Here is a 14,488-nt window from a genome sequence, read left to right as displayed (position 1 = left end):
TAGGATTTGCAACAATTAGTATGATATAGTAATGTGATTTCTCTTCCTCTCCATACATCTGTTTTCAGAACCATGCGTCATTTTAGGTGAACTGGAAAATGGAAAAGTGACTTACAACATATTTGTACATCAAAACGCACAGAGTGTTGGCCATGGTACCATAGCAACATACGTGTGTAATGGTGGATACCAGCTTACAGGCTCAAGTGCTAGAACTGAGTGTCGTACAGGCCAGTGGACAAATATGCAGCAGCCTGTTTGCGTTCCAGGTATAAACATCTTTTCTTTTATCAAAAATGTAAAATATTTGTTTGTCATTGAGAATGAGTTATTCCAGTTGAAATCCATACACCCCCTGTGGAAGACCTTACTCTCCTACACAGGGGTGTAGATTTCAAATGGAGATCCCATTCAGATAACTCCATTTGAAATTCACACTCCCAGTGTGGAAGATTACGGTCATGTCTTCCATAGGGGGTTTATGGATCTCAACTGGAATATAGCCCATTGGTATTAATTGGCTTGCATGTGCCAATTTACGTAATTTTCACTAAGCCCATATCATGAGTCGAGGCCACAGATAATGACAGAAAACACTGTTAGCCATAATTATAAGGCACATATTTACATAGGGCATATAAAATTGTTCATGAAAAAGGGAGGCTTTAATGAATATCATAAGATATCATCAACAGTTAAGCTTTTGTAACATGTTTGTACCTCTACATCCAGTAAAGATTGAACGTTGGTCACTTGTTCAAGCCCCAGCTGCTATGATGACTATGGGACTTAAGCTTAAGGAGGTAGGGTTGAGTGAGCACTTTACATATTGAATTTTCAGCCTGCCTATAATCACGGAGATCCCCTGTTAAGGCATAGGTCTCACAAACCTGTTGTCCTGAGTTTGATTCCCAGACAAGATTACTTTTCCTGCATCCTCTATGGTAAAAATGTTGAAACCTCATAATTTTTCTAAGTATTCCCCCAAAAAGTATTTTATGTATGATAATTTATAGTTAGTCTGTCTTTGATACAAAAAAAAGATATATATATATTCTGAAAAACAAGTTTGACCAACATCAACAGTCAAGATTAATAGGAAAATATTCACGGAAAATTTTCTGGACACGTGATACCCATGAGCGCAGACATATTAGCATTATGGAATGTGACCCCGAGCACAGCGGGTGGTCTTCCAATGTACTTGAATAGGAAGAACTTCTCCTTGGATGCAAAATAAGTTACTTGTCGGAAGTTTATAATGTTATAACAAGAGTTTCCGTAGATAAATATTTTTTTCCGTAGGTAAATATTTTTGAAATTACGTTTTGATGATATTGTGAAGAAATTAAGATTGCATAATTTTCAATAATTTTGCAATGCTCAATTTCTATCGAAACTGCGACCAAAACTACTTTTTCAATTCAAAATAACTAAGACTTGAATAGCGAGGTCACCGCCAGGGGTCAGAGATCAGGCTCAAGGTTACACTTACATTGATACGCATTGGTCACGTGTCCAGAAAATTTTCCCGTGAAAATTTACCTATTAATCTTGACTGATCAATCTGAGCATTTGATTATACTACATTCATATAATAGTATTTATACAACAGAATTTACTTGTTAACGTTTAAATACAGAGCCCTGTGTTATACAAGACATATCAGACGGAACTATATCATACGACCCTCCTCTACCAGTAACTGCTGTAACTATACCATCAGGCACCTGGGCTACCCATGTATGTCATTCTGGCTACCAACTGGAAGTTGCACATTCTGGAAGACAACAATGTAATCAGGGCACATGGTCATCACAGGTTCCATCATGTATTCCAGGTATGTGAACTACAAGTGTTTTATAAAAGTTGTTTGCTCGATACTTGATTTTTGGTACACTAACCTATGACTTAAACGAATAAAAAACGAAACAAAATGCTCACTTGTATAATCAGGGCCAGAGATATGAGTCTGATGATTGACTCCCCACACCCGTGATTGATAAGTAGAAGGTCTGGTGTCTATATTGGATAAAAGGAATCGCAGAAAAAGGCAAAATTTGTTGGTACTTTTAAGCCTAAAAGCAACTTTTCTAGGCATTGTTGACATGGTGCCCTCAGTAAAGAAAGTTTCCTATTACTACTCCTAACTTTTGAGTGGTTTGCATGTTCGAAGGTGTAAAAGTAACCATAAGGCACACTGTTTTACTGCTGCATTTAGAAATTTCAATCAACATGACAAATCGTAAACAAATCATGTCCGAGTTTGATCGACAGATGATGTTAGACGCAAACTGTAGTATTCAGCAAATTTCTTCACAGTGTTCTTTTTGATTATAGCGTAGGTCACACGATGCTACGCAGCTTCAACAGCGAATGAAGTGTTGATGTGATGATGACGTGATTCAATTGGCCAATCAGAACCCCACTATATAAACTCAACCCAGAAAGTATCGAAACGATTATAGATGGTCAGATATATCGGGAACTGAAATATATAGCAAATACTTATTTAATGTGTATAAAGCGCAGCTTTCTCCTGCGCATTTTGATGCCTCTTTTGTTGCTCTATATGATATCATTTGGTCGAGTTATGGGCGCTTGAGTGGCTTCAAGTCGGATTTTTAAAGTTGCACTCAGCTCCTATGGCGAGACATTGACCAAGGAAAGATAAGACATATTGTTCAGAGCAGTATTGAGATGTCAGCAGAAAGAATTCATGAGATAAGTCAGAGATAAGTAAAGGGTAGCAAGTATTGAAGTTGGAAGTCAAAGGATTAAAATAAAGTAAAGTTCATGGTTAAGTAAACAGAGCACATCGGTGTCCTTTGTCTTGATTTTGTGTGTGGGGTGTGTGTGTGTACACGACGAACGCATTTGGCTTGAATAGGAGCAAAGTGCAACTTTCAAAATCGATACTTTCTGGGTTGAGTTTATGTTTACACCATAACAGCACCAAACCAGCAGACTGCTGAAGAATCTTGTTGAAAAGTATAGTGTTTTGAATTCAGTGTTAGATTATATAGATTGCTTTCTTTTTGCACCTGCACAGAACCATGTCTTCTGCTGGAAGTGGATGAAGCTAACGACTTTGAAGTGCAATACAATCCGACTTTCTTCTTGGCTCAAATTTTTGCCAAATCTGGTACCATAGCAACTTACCAGTGCAAACAAGGGTACCATGGAACTGCTGCAAGTACAACATGTCGTCAAGGGAATTGGGATATAGTTGAAACACCGGTATGTTCACCAGGTACGTATATTATTATGAAAAAGAAAGCTGATTGAAGTGTTCATCTGTTATACATCATTATGTTTCACTACCTGAAGAGAATTGATCAAAAATTGAATTCCAGGTTTGTATCTGTCAATGAGTTGACCAGATCACAAGGATGTCATAATAGCTAGCATGCAGTATATAACACAAATACATAAAAATGACCATGTGTGGTATTTGGTTCCCAGGAAGTGAGTTTTGCCTGAGGCAATTTGTGGTTAAATGTTGATCCCTCACTACAAGAGTTATTACAGTCGATTTGGTTGAAAAAGGAGGCAAGACATGATCAAATCTCTCCAGGTAACAAAACTGTAAAAACATAATGTATATTTTTAACTTTTATACTTTTTATGCAGTTCAGTGACAGAAATTAACACTAAATGAATTAATACAAATGTTAAAACTTGTTAGTATTCATCTTTCTAAGTTTCTTTTATTTTCTTTGTTCTACGTTAATGTACCTAACCCACAGAATTAAAGAAAGAGAATCGGGACTCAACCGCCATCTTGATGGAGTAAAAATTGGAGGTTTTTGGTTTCCCTCGGAATGCGAACTGTAGGCATTCGTTATGCAAGCGCGATATGGATGATGGGCGCATTTGAGAGACGCACTTGATGCGACTTGCAGGCAGGTACCAAGTAGCTTCAGATGAGATGCAGAATTGTTTCGTTTGTCTCTGCGCACCGTCGGCAAGGACCTGAATGCCCCCAATTTTCTCCACATAGCTCATGGCGCGATTGTATGTAGCGGTATAGGGAGTTCCGGTTCTCCTTCACTAATTCTGTGACCTAGCCCATAACTGTCCAGAAGGCTACAGCCCAAAAAGACTACAAGCGCTAGCATCCCACATGATGCATTCATCCGAGCACACCCCTACACACAAATGAGCACACCCCTACACACTCAAGGGATCTGTGGTTCAATATCAGACCAATTCAAATAAATATATTATCTTTCTTCCTTCCTTCTTTCCTTTCCCTTTGCCAAAAAAGTTTTCAGGGCATTGGAGTTAAAGAAATATATTGGTCAGTATAGGACAAGTCTAAAATTAGGTTGCCATATTTCAGATTAATCTTGTTATTTTCTGATACTTGGGTGAATGAATGGTACATTACATTTTTTATCACAGAGGTTCGAAGCTCAAGATCAATCCCCGTAACAAATTGCCCAGTGGCATCTGCAGGGGTTAAAATTGGGGGTGGGGTGGGGGAGTTCAGGTCTAAATTCCCCTGATTGTTCAAAAATTGTTGGTTTGCTTCACTCACAGCAATAACTAATTCACTATGAAATTTTTACACTGAAAATCACACTGAAAATGACAGGGTATCACTGAAAATCATCAGAACAAAAGAAATTGTTAGACTGAAATTGTTTTCACTGGTATTTCAGTGTATTTTTCAGTAGTATATCAAGTGGTTATTGTCTGCTATAATGAGCAACGATCTAGGGCACTAATTTCCATAACAATAGAACAGGCCAGCTCATTTCAGTGTGATTATTCATTTTAGTGGGATTAAATCCATTTCAGTGGGATTAATGACTGGCCAATGATTTTCAGAGGTGTTTCAGTCCATTTTTCAGTGTGGTTGGACAATGGTTATTTTCATTGAGAATAACAAAATAACTATTTCAGTGTTATTTTCAGTGGTGCTGTTCATTGTGTTAAATTTTCAGTGTCCATTACAGATATCAGTGTGATTTTCAGTGTAAAAATCTCGCCGGACTGACTGATAAAAGTGGGGGTGGAGCACATGCCCCCGTCCCCCCTTTTGCGCATGCACTGAAAATGTGTCAACTTCCTAGACATTTTACTGTTAAAGCCTTAATGTACGATCTTTTTTCAGAATATTCCTTTATGTTTTTCAAAACCGATTCTGGCATATTTGTAATACTTTCACATGTTCCAACTTAAATCTATGAGCAAACTGTCAAATTCGCCCTATTTGTACTAAAACAGGATTATTTTCTGTTGGTCTGACATATTATCATAATTTTTAGATTATGATAATATGTCGGCACAACTCGCAAATCATAGTCTCTTATAGTCTGGTTGCTCTACGAAAAAGAAATAAAAGTCAAAACCACTAATCCCTTCAATTAGCTCCTGCTGATTTCCCATTATAGAACTATCAAAAAGTGTGCAAACATGTTTCATAATAACATTATTACATAACAATTTTCTATCTTTTGGATTGTCTGCTGTGGTTTATCATTGGGGTGGGCTTGTCCAGCTGGGAGTGAATTTGACCAAAGGGGTTAATTATCAGTAATTGGGCCTGGATTAATCTCCTTTTTCATAGCAAAAGCCAACTATACAAAGCCAGTTTGGGAGCGTATCCAAACTGGCTGCGTAGGGTGACTAACTCTGCATGAGGCCGCACTCGCCATCCTCATATTCCAAACAGTGCGAGATATTTCGAGTGATAGAGGTGAAGTTTATGATGTTGTTTCTTTTCAAATTCCCAATGTTTTTTGCATCGAAATGTATTGGGAACTTTCATAATGATTGCATATTATCATTTTGGAAGAAAAAAAGAAAAATCTGAAAAATTTAAAATGATCGTACATTAAGGCTTTAAGTATAAGCTTTGAACATATAAATTTATGAATATTTCCTTGCATCCAAGGTATTGACAGCTGTAGTTAATACTGGCATGTCAATATTTAGGCCTACTGGCTAATTGCATAATCTTCCTCTTGCAGACGGGGAACAAACTGCCTGCCCAGTCGGTTAGGCTAAGCAGCAGTTTATACTGACACTTATTTAGTCATATAAAATTGTTAATATACTGACTTCTGTTGCTTCTAAATCAACAGCACCATGCCCCAAGTTTTCTGCAGATAATACAGTGACATACTCTCCTGCATCAAGCAACTTGAATGTCCCGCATCTGACGGTAGCTCGCTTTTCTGCTTGTGAATATGGATTCAGACTAAGCTCATCATATAGAGAAATGGTGTGTAGTTATGGTGTGTGGCAAGGCAATGAAACATGCATACCAAGTAAGTGGAATAAAAGGATTTGAAAACCCTTAAGGGGGTACTACACCCTTGCCCAATTTTGTGCTATTTTTGCATTTTTCTCAAAAATTATAGCGCATTGGTGACAAGTAAGATACATATATGTATGTTACTGCACTGGAAATTTTATTTCAACACAGACAATAGTTGTGGAGTTACAGTCAAAAATGAGGGAAACCCAATATTTGATCAATAAATCAATAACTACTTGCCTTGAGTTGCTGAATTTTCAGTGCAGTAGTTGTAGTCCTTGCCCTATAATATACATATCTTATTTGTCACCAATGCGCTATATTTTTTTGAGAAAAATGCAAAAATAGGCACAAAATTGGCCAGGGGTGTAGTACCCCCTTAAGATCTTATCTCTCTCTATGCGGGTGTCAACTGCAGATACAAGTTTCAAATTTTTTTAAAGTCAAATAAATCTAGCAGACGACACAAGATGATTCCTGTTGAAATGACAGAAGTAACCATCTCCAAATCAAATTCTATGACAAATTGTGTTTCATGTTGTTGTTTTTCAAAATTTTGATTTTTCCATGATGTACTTAAAAGGGTATTTCGTGATCCACACCTTTCTCAAAAAAAGTTGAGATTTTTATATCACTGGAAACCTATGGCTACATAATGTTTAAAAACAAACAAATTCTTGCAGATTATTTCATTTAGCAAAGATATCGTGAAATTTGAATTTCGTTCTGGTGCACCAGAACGAAATTACAACACATTGTCTATGGATCAGTGTAATACACATAGTCATGCATAACTCGCAAACGCAAAATCGGAATCAACTGAAATTTTGGGAATAAGCTTTTTTCGTGGATATCTACTGAAAAATGTCATAAAAAGAGGATGTAGTCTATAGGCTTACGTGATATTTTTCAAATCTGACATTTTTTGGGTAGATTCTTGGCAACCATGTTTAAACATATCTAGAAACATCACTGATTAAGAAAAAAATGGGTGCCAGTTTTTCCATTAACATTTAGAGCCTCCATTTTGAATTTCAAAATGGCCGCCAATTTTTAAAAATAAATTGCCAATTAACCATTACTATTCATTCAAATGTCATACAATTTTTATCATATTTCATCTAAACTCGTATAAAAGGGTCAACGATTCATTGGAAACAAAATAAGAAAACTAGAAATACTTTTTACGTAAAATGCCATAACTTTTGAACCAACTGACATAGGAAAATGCTTTTGATGACTAACCATATGTTTTGGCATATGAGGATTCCAAAAATAACAACATAGTTATGTTTGGAACACTACTAGAGTCCAATATCGCGACAAAACTTTCACTGTATCTGCTTCACATGCTTGGAACGATCTACATGTTGCCGTTAGAACGTCCGCATCGCTTCCAAATTGTAATTATTATGTTAAAATTCATCTCTGTTTTTAATTGTTTGCTTTCCATTATTATCTTGTTCTTTGAATTGTATTTATGTTTTTTGTGCGAGCTTTGCCCTCCTGGGAAAAGTGTATTTTTAAATGCCATGTAATATAATGATATGAATCAGGGGTGCCAACGTTACAGATTAATAGTTCCTAATTGTTATCGCTTCAATGATCTTCTAGATCTTGGCCAATCTTGACCGGAGCTGGAGTAACCTGAGAAAGAACCGTCAGTAGTTTACTGTCTACATGTAGGTTTTGCCACCCCAAGGTCAGAGGGTCAAGACAAGTTGGGTTCAATACCATATCCTGGCGCCAGATATATAAGCCTGACATGGGCCCGGCGTATATGCAATCCATGGTCCCTGAGTCGGTGGCAGTTTGTCATTATCAAACTCCTTGTTCATCTTTGAGTTGCTTAACCCTATAACTATGAAGGGGAGGGTTTGTACCAACCCTCCCTAAGATTTTTTATCCGTCATAAAAAACGCACACGCTTACGCCCAAACGACTTAAGCTAATCATAGATACATCCTTTGCGCTCATTTTGGTGATAACATTTTCACCCCAGCATTTTACCCGGGGGTACGACCGGCCATCAAAGATGACAATAGAGGTAGGGTGGTGAGGCCTCAATGGTTTTCATTTTGCTATTGTGAAACTATTTCAAGAGCTACTGACTCTTTCCTTGTAAAGGTGAAAATGGTAATTTCCTTTTATATCGAGCATTTTTGTAGATCTTTACCCGATAATCAATTTTGCCTATAGATATACTTTTGTACATAGCCAGAATTTACCAAATTTGCATGGGCGCCCTCACAGTATGAGGTCATAGCGAGATTATGAGGGGATCGAATGTTTGTACTTATTTTGGTATCACTTGATAGAGGAGACCCATAGCTATACATTAGTAGCAGATATAACGGTATATGATGTTTATAATTGAAAATTAAGGGGGTCGCAACAAACCCCCTCTTCGTAGTTCATGTTACAAAATAGTAGTTCTTTGCATGTCAAATCTGGGCAGAACAGAGAGCAAAGAAACTCTTCTCATCCACATAGAACTTCATCGGATGATTCATCTCCTTTGCCAAAACAAGCGAGTGCCGTCAGAGTTGCGGGGCTTGCCTTCATGAAAGTTGCAAATCAAGATGAGAATATTCACTATCCCTTCTTTTGCCTTTCCTTGGATATGTCCTGACGTATCACAGCCTGTGAGAGCATGTCAGTTGATCAAAACTGCTGATTTCTCTGGGCCAAGCTTGTTATATAAATGTTTAGGCTGCAGGGAGACTTGATCTTTTGCTTGTATTCATGACTAGCACGGAATGGTTGCCAAGTAGTGGTGTTCTACGTAGAGCCAAAGTAGCACATCTGTGTCTTGTGAATTATGTGGAAAGGTAGAGTTAACAAATCCTTTGTGCCGATGCTGGCGTGAAACACTAGCTTTTAATATTTAAAGTGTCCAAAGGTAACATTAAATATGGCGCCTCCACCTAATGCATATTATATTATACCTGTTGAGTCTTGAACGATCCGTAGTCGTCTGGTCTGTTCCTTCAGTGATGCTTTCTTTGTGTAGTTGTCAAATATAACTCGCACTTGACAATATCCTCAAACCTTAGAGTCAATGAGTGTGACAAAAGATGTTGCATTCCAACGGCCATGCCATAGAAACTGTGTTTACCATCTGGAGGGTCAACTTTCTTATCAATGTAATCGTGGACGTATGCTGCAAAAACATTAGCTGGAACATAGGGTCTGAGGTGTTGACTTTGAAGGAAACCACATTACTATTAGCCAGATTAGCCAGTCATCTCGAGAGAGTGTCAATCTAGAAGAAGTGATTGGAATGCACGAGTCTGCATACACCAAAGTTCTTATGGCACTGGATGGATCTTTTCATACCACTACAGACAAGAGCATAGTGATATATATAGTTTCTGGAAGATCTGTTGGCAAATGACACAGCTCAAGCTTCTGCACAGTTTACTGAGTTTGAAGAGGGATCGGAGACATGGTTGTAGTTGATGGAATGGGAGTTGTACAGGAGTTGACGGCAGTATGAATTTCAAAACTTGCAAAGAGCTTGCAACATCCTTCTTCAAACTCATTGACTCAAAGGCTTGAAGATATTGTCAAGTGCAAGAAATATTTGACAACTACACAAAGAAAGCATCACTGATGGAACTTACTTGAGAATTGCAGAAAAATTCGATGTGAGGGAACTAAATCCTACACCATTTAAGACTCAACAGGTATCAAAGACAAAAAATGTTTCTTGCCAGCAGCAGCACAAAGGATTCGCTAACTCTCTACCTTTCCCATCAGCTCATCCGCTACAGTAACGACAAGGTTATGACTGCAACATGGCAGGAGGCCATGACGAATTATAAATGTGAAACAATGACCACAGTGGCAGCACACAGGAAGTGGTGGACACCCTGTAGAAGTTGAGAGCAACAGGATGAATGTCCACATATTATATTCACAAGACACAGGTGTGCTACTTTTGCCTCTACGAAGAACACCACTACTTGCCAGCCAAGAAGGGGTGCTTTGCAACTTTCCTGAAGGCAAGCCCCGCTATTTCGTGATAGTACTGGCTAGTCTTGGCGATGGAGATGAACCATCCGATGAAGTTCTATATGGATGTGAATAGTTTGTTTGATCTCTTTTTTGTCCAAGTGGAGTCCTCATTGGGCATGTTGGGAAAGCAATGATGCTCGGATGGTGTTTGTTCAAACAACTCAAAGATGAACAAGGAGTTGACAAACTGCCACCAACTCAGGGACCATAGATTGAACATGGATAGAACATATACGCCGTGCCCATGTCCAGGCTAATATATGGTGCCCGGATATGGTATTGAACCCAACTTATCTTGACCCTCTGACAAGCTACTGGTGATTCTTTCTCAGGTTGCTCCAGCTCCGGTCTCATTGCTGCAGCTCTTCAAGTATAAGTGTGAGAAATCAAAGTGTTCGGGAAGGTGTTCATGCAGAGGAAACAATGTGGTCTGTACCGACAGTTGTTTTAACATTACACCACCAATGGTTGGTGAAGATCATTGAGGCAATGACAATTAGGAACAATTAATCAGTAACATTGACACCCCTGCTTCATACAGTACATTACATTACATACCGGTAGCATTTAAAAACTGCGCTTTTTATATTTCCCAGGAGGCGCAATGCGTCTACAAAAACATGATAAATAAAATTCAAAGAACAAGATAATAATGGAAAGCAAACAATCAAACAAAGAGGTAAGTTTCAACATACTTGTTACATTGGAAGTGAGGTGGACGTTCTAACGGAGCAGCAAAAAGTGTTCCAATCATAAATATGTTGTTATTATTGGAATCTGCATGTGCCAAAACATATGGTTAGTCATCAAAAGCATCTTCCTATGTCCATTGGTTCAAAAGTTATGGCATCTTACGTAAAAAGCCTGAAATATGGCGGCCATCTTGGATTTTTGCTACTTTGGAGTATTTCTAGTATTCTTATTTTGTTTCCAATGAATCGTTGACCCTTTTATACGAGTTTAGATGAAATATGATAAATATTGTATGACATTTGAATGAATAGTAATGGTTAATTGGCAATTTATTTTTAAACATTGGCGGCCATTTTGAAATTCAAAATGGAGGCTCTAAATGTTAATGGAAAAACTGGCACCCACTTTTTTCTTAATCAGTTATGTTTCTAGATGTGTTTAAACATGGTTGCCAAGAATCTACCCAAAAATTTGCTTTCTTAACATAAGCCAACAGACTAATGCTAGGATCACAAAATACTCCTTTAAGTAAATTTACATGCTCTCCAAACATCAAAGCTTTAGGTGTTGCAGTTGTATAACGATGAGATTTTGAAAAAAAAAAAGTATGTCACTTTAGTATTATTATCAATCGTGTACGCGTGTACTACCATATCAAAAGGAATAACCTCAGTCACAATATACAGTGACACACATTGGAGACATATGCGCTGGAATTAAATAGGGATTTTCTTTGTTTTGCGTCATCTGTTCGGAGTCAAAATTCAAATGGGACATATCTGACAGTGAAAGTAACACATTTTGTGGAAAAGAAAAATACAATTCTATTTCAATTTTACAATATGACTTTAAACATTTATTTTAGTGAAATTACCTTTGTATCAATTTGGAATTTATTTTTGAGACTTTTTAAACAGGCCAGTTGGTCAATAATAATGCTGATTGCATTTGAAAAGCTGCCATTTTACACAGTAAAGCTGAATTTAAACTCGATCGCCGAACGATTGCAATGCAACGCTTTTGGAAAGCAATTGGACAATCACCGAATTTTATGCGATGCATCGCTCATCGCTTTTGCATTTATACTTTAACAGTGATAGCGATTGCAGACGATAATTAAAATGTTCGAAATGCCACAAAATACATTTTTAGAACATCCATTGCTGTCAGTAATTATTGTTTTGAATTGATTCATCACCGAAAGTTAATAATCAAGAAAGATACATTAATTAGCAAAATCATAGATCCAGGTGGTTGGAAATGATTGGTTGACGCATTCACGTTAGTGTCACATGTCAAGCGATATCACTGGGAAGTTCAGATTTCTTCAACTCGCAAAAGCGCGACATCGTTTTTGCCTCGGTGAATCGGTTGATCGGCTCGACGCTCTGGCAATATAATGTAAGTAAATACTGAGCATGCGTGAGAAAAGCTTTTCTGCAAAAGCGATCATGTATAAATTCATCTTTACATATAGGGGACTGTTTTTGTTGTATACAACCAAGTGTATGTTGTTCTTTGCTAATTAATATAAATCATTGCTTCATCTTCCCAGTGCCATGTCCAAATGACATTGTTGACTCTGCCAGTGTTATCTATAGGAAGATTGGAGACTCTGAGGCTATTGATACTACACAACCCCACCATGGAATGGAGAGAGAGTTTAGCTGTGATGCTGGGTTTAACTTATTGGGAAGAACAACGTCAGAGTGTCGAGCTGGTAGATGGTTGGATGTACAACCAGTGTGCACTTCCAGTAAGTAAAATATACACTACTAGTTCTTGAGTGGCATGTTTAAAGGTGGGTAACCTGATTGACAGCCTCATCCACTACTTTACCCCCATCAAAATGCAGATTTTGGTATCAGGTGAAAGCTCATATTTTTCTCATTAATATATTGAAATTGGGTGCTCCAAATCGGTATATTTCCGGAGAAATCATCAAAAAACTGACAAAATTTCAACATGTTAATGAGAAAAATAGAATCTCTCATTTGATATCAATTTATTGCATTATCATATGATGACTATCATTAATAAAAACACTATAGAATACCAGTTTCACCCTGTACTATAAATGTCAGTAAATTTCATAAGGAACTATAGTCACATGTACAATGAACATTTAATTATGTGTTCTTTTTGCATGAATGTTTGAAAGGAGGAACATTTTATGTTATATGTAAGTTTTAAAGAATTCAATTTTCCAAACACGGTTGTTTGATGGGATCATTTATTAGTTTTTCAAACAAAACATCATGTATAACCAAATTTTAGGCTTAAACAGCTAAAAGTGATATCGTGCTAATGTATACAGATGTTTTTTTTTCGGATATAAAATGTATCTATTAAGGTTGGTCTGAACCAAAAATGGTCACAAAATGCTGAATTTTCAAAAAAATCATAAAAAAGCCAGATTTGGTCAAAATTAAAAAAAATGAAAAAATGGCTCCTAGATATTTTTATCTAGTTTTTAAAAATTAATAAAAAATTTTATTGGGATTTTAATAACTGTAATCTATTTTTTAAGCAAAAACTAAGTTTGTCATAAAAACTCCCCTTATTACAACTTCACATATTCTGTTGAGCGTACTGCTAGCGCGCATTCTGCACTAGTCATACAATGCAATACATACGCGCAACCTCTACAAGCGTGTAGATGACGTGGGATCATCTACAGCCTGATGATAGACGGCACCCAAAATCATGCGATTGTCCAATCAGATTATGTGTGTATGAACTAGACCACTCCCACTGACTAAAAAAAAAAAAAAAAAAAAAAAAAAGGCACAGTGCCTAGACATTGATCTACAAGCCTCAGCACACTTTACAGGTTGTCGCTGACCACTACGGCCCCACATCATTCCATAAACCATTAAACAACAATTCGGGGACTTCGCTGCTTCAAGAGCGCACACCCTAGACATTCCACAAATAACCTTTGCAACCAGGATCAGCTCCCCGAGTTTCGTACGGGTTACAACAAGACAAATTAGAAGTAAGTTCCTTGTCCAGGGGAATTTCAAGCTAACTCAATTTTTACCACAAGAGCGTACTAAGCACTGCCAGGGTTCGAACCCGCAACCTCTAGCACCATAGTCGAACGCCTTATCGATTGAGCTAACTTGACTGCTTAGGACTGACTAAGAATATGTGTTTCTTCTTTTTTGTCCTTCTCACAGATCCTTGCAGCCCGATAATACAAGACTCTCATGTCAGAATAATAACATATGATAGAGCAAATCTAACAGATGGAAGCTATTCAACAGGTAGCATGGCAACAATCACATGTTGGGACAACTTTTATGTGCAAGACCAAAGGAATACAGCTAAATGCCTTGATGGAGCATGGAATCCAAGTATCCCTTTGTGTAAATCAGAGAGTAAGTATTATCCTTGTCTAGTTGATAAGAATTCTCATTGGTCAAACACCACTTAGATATAAATCTGTATTACCTGCGTACTCCTCATTGATATACAAGTATGTAATATTTCCCGTATTAC

The 14,488-nt window shown here is 37.4% G+C and overlaps 1 protein-coding gene across 1 annotated transcript in view; it reads left to right on the top strand.

The window, feature by feature from the left end:
• The window catches only part of LOC140139192 (sushi, von Willebrand factor type A, EGF and pentraxin domain-containing protein 1-like), an 80,353-nt gene that overhangs the window by 29,241 nt on the left and 36,624 nt on the right, over nucleotides 1-14,488 (top strand). The window contains exons 13-18 of the mRNA XM_072160973.1: nucleotides 69-269; nucleotides 1,643-1,840; nucleotides 3,053-3,253; nucleotides 6,096-6,281; nucleotides 12,540-12,740; nucleotides 14,167-14,367. Of these exons, the coding sequence (XP_072017074.1) occupies nucleotides 69-269; nucleotides 1,643-1,840; nucleotides 3,053-3,253; nucleotides 6,096-6,281; nucleotides 12,540-12,740; nucleotides 14,167-14,367 (1,188 nt within the window). The remainder of the gene's footprint in view (nucleotides 1-68; nucleotides 270-1,642; nucleotides 1,841-3,052; nucleotides 3,254-6,095; nucleotides 6,282-12,539; nucleotides 12,741-14,166; nucleotides 14,368-14,488) is intronic.

Source organism: Amphiura filiformis, chromosome 18 (genome assembly GCF_039555335.1).
Source record: "Amphiura filiformis chromosome 18, Afil_fr2py, whole genome shotgun sequence".
Lineage (NCBI taxonomy): Eukaryota > Metazoa > Echinodermata > Ophiuroidea > Amphilepidida > Amphiuridae > Amphiura > Amphiura filiformis.
This window is presented reverse-complemented; position numbering and strand designations above follow the sequence as displayed.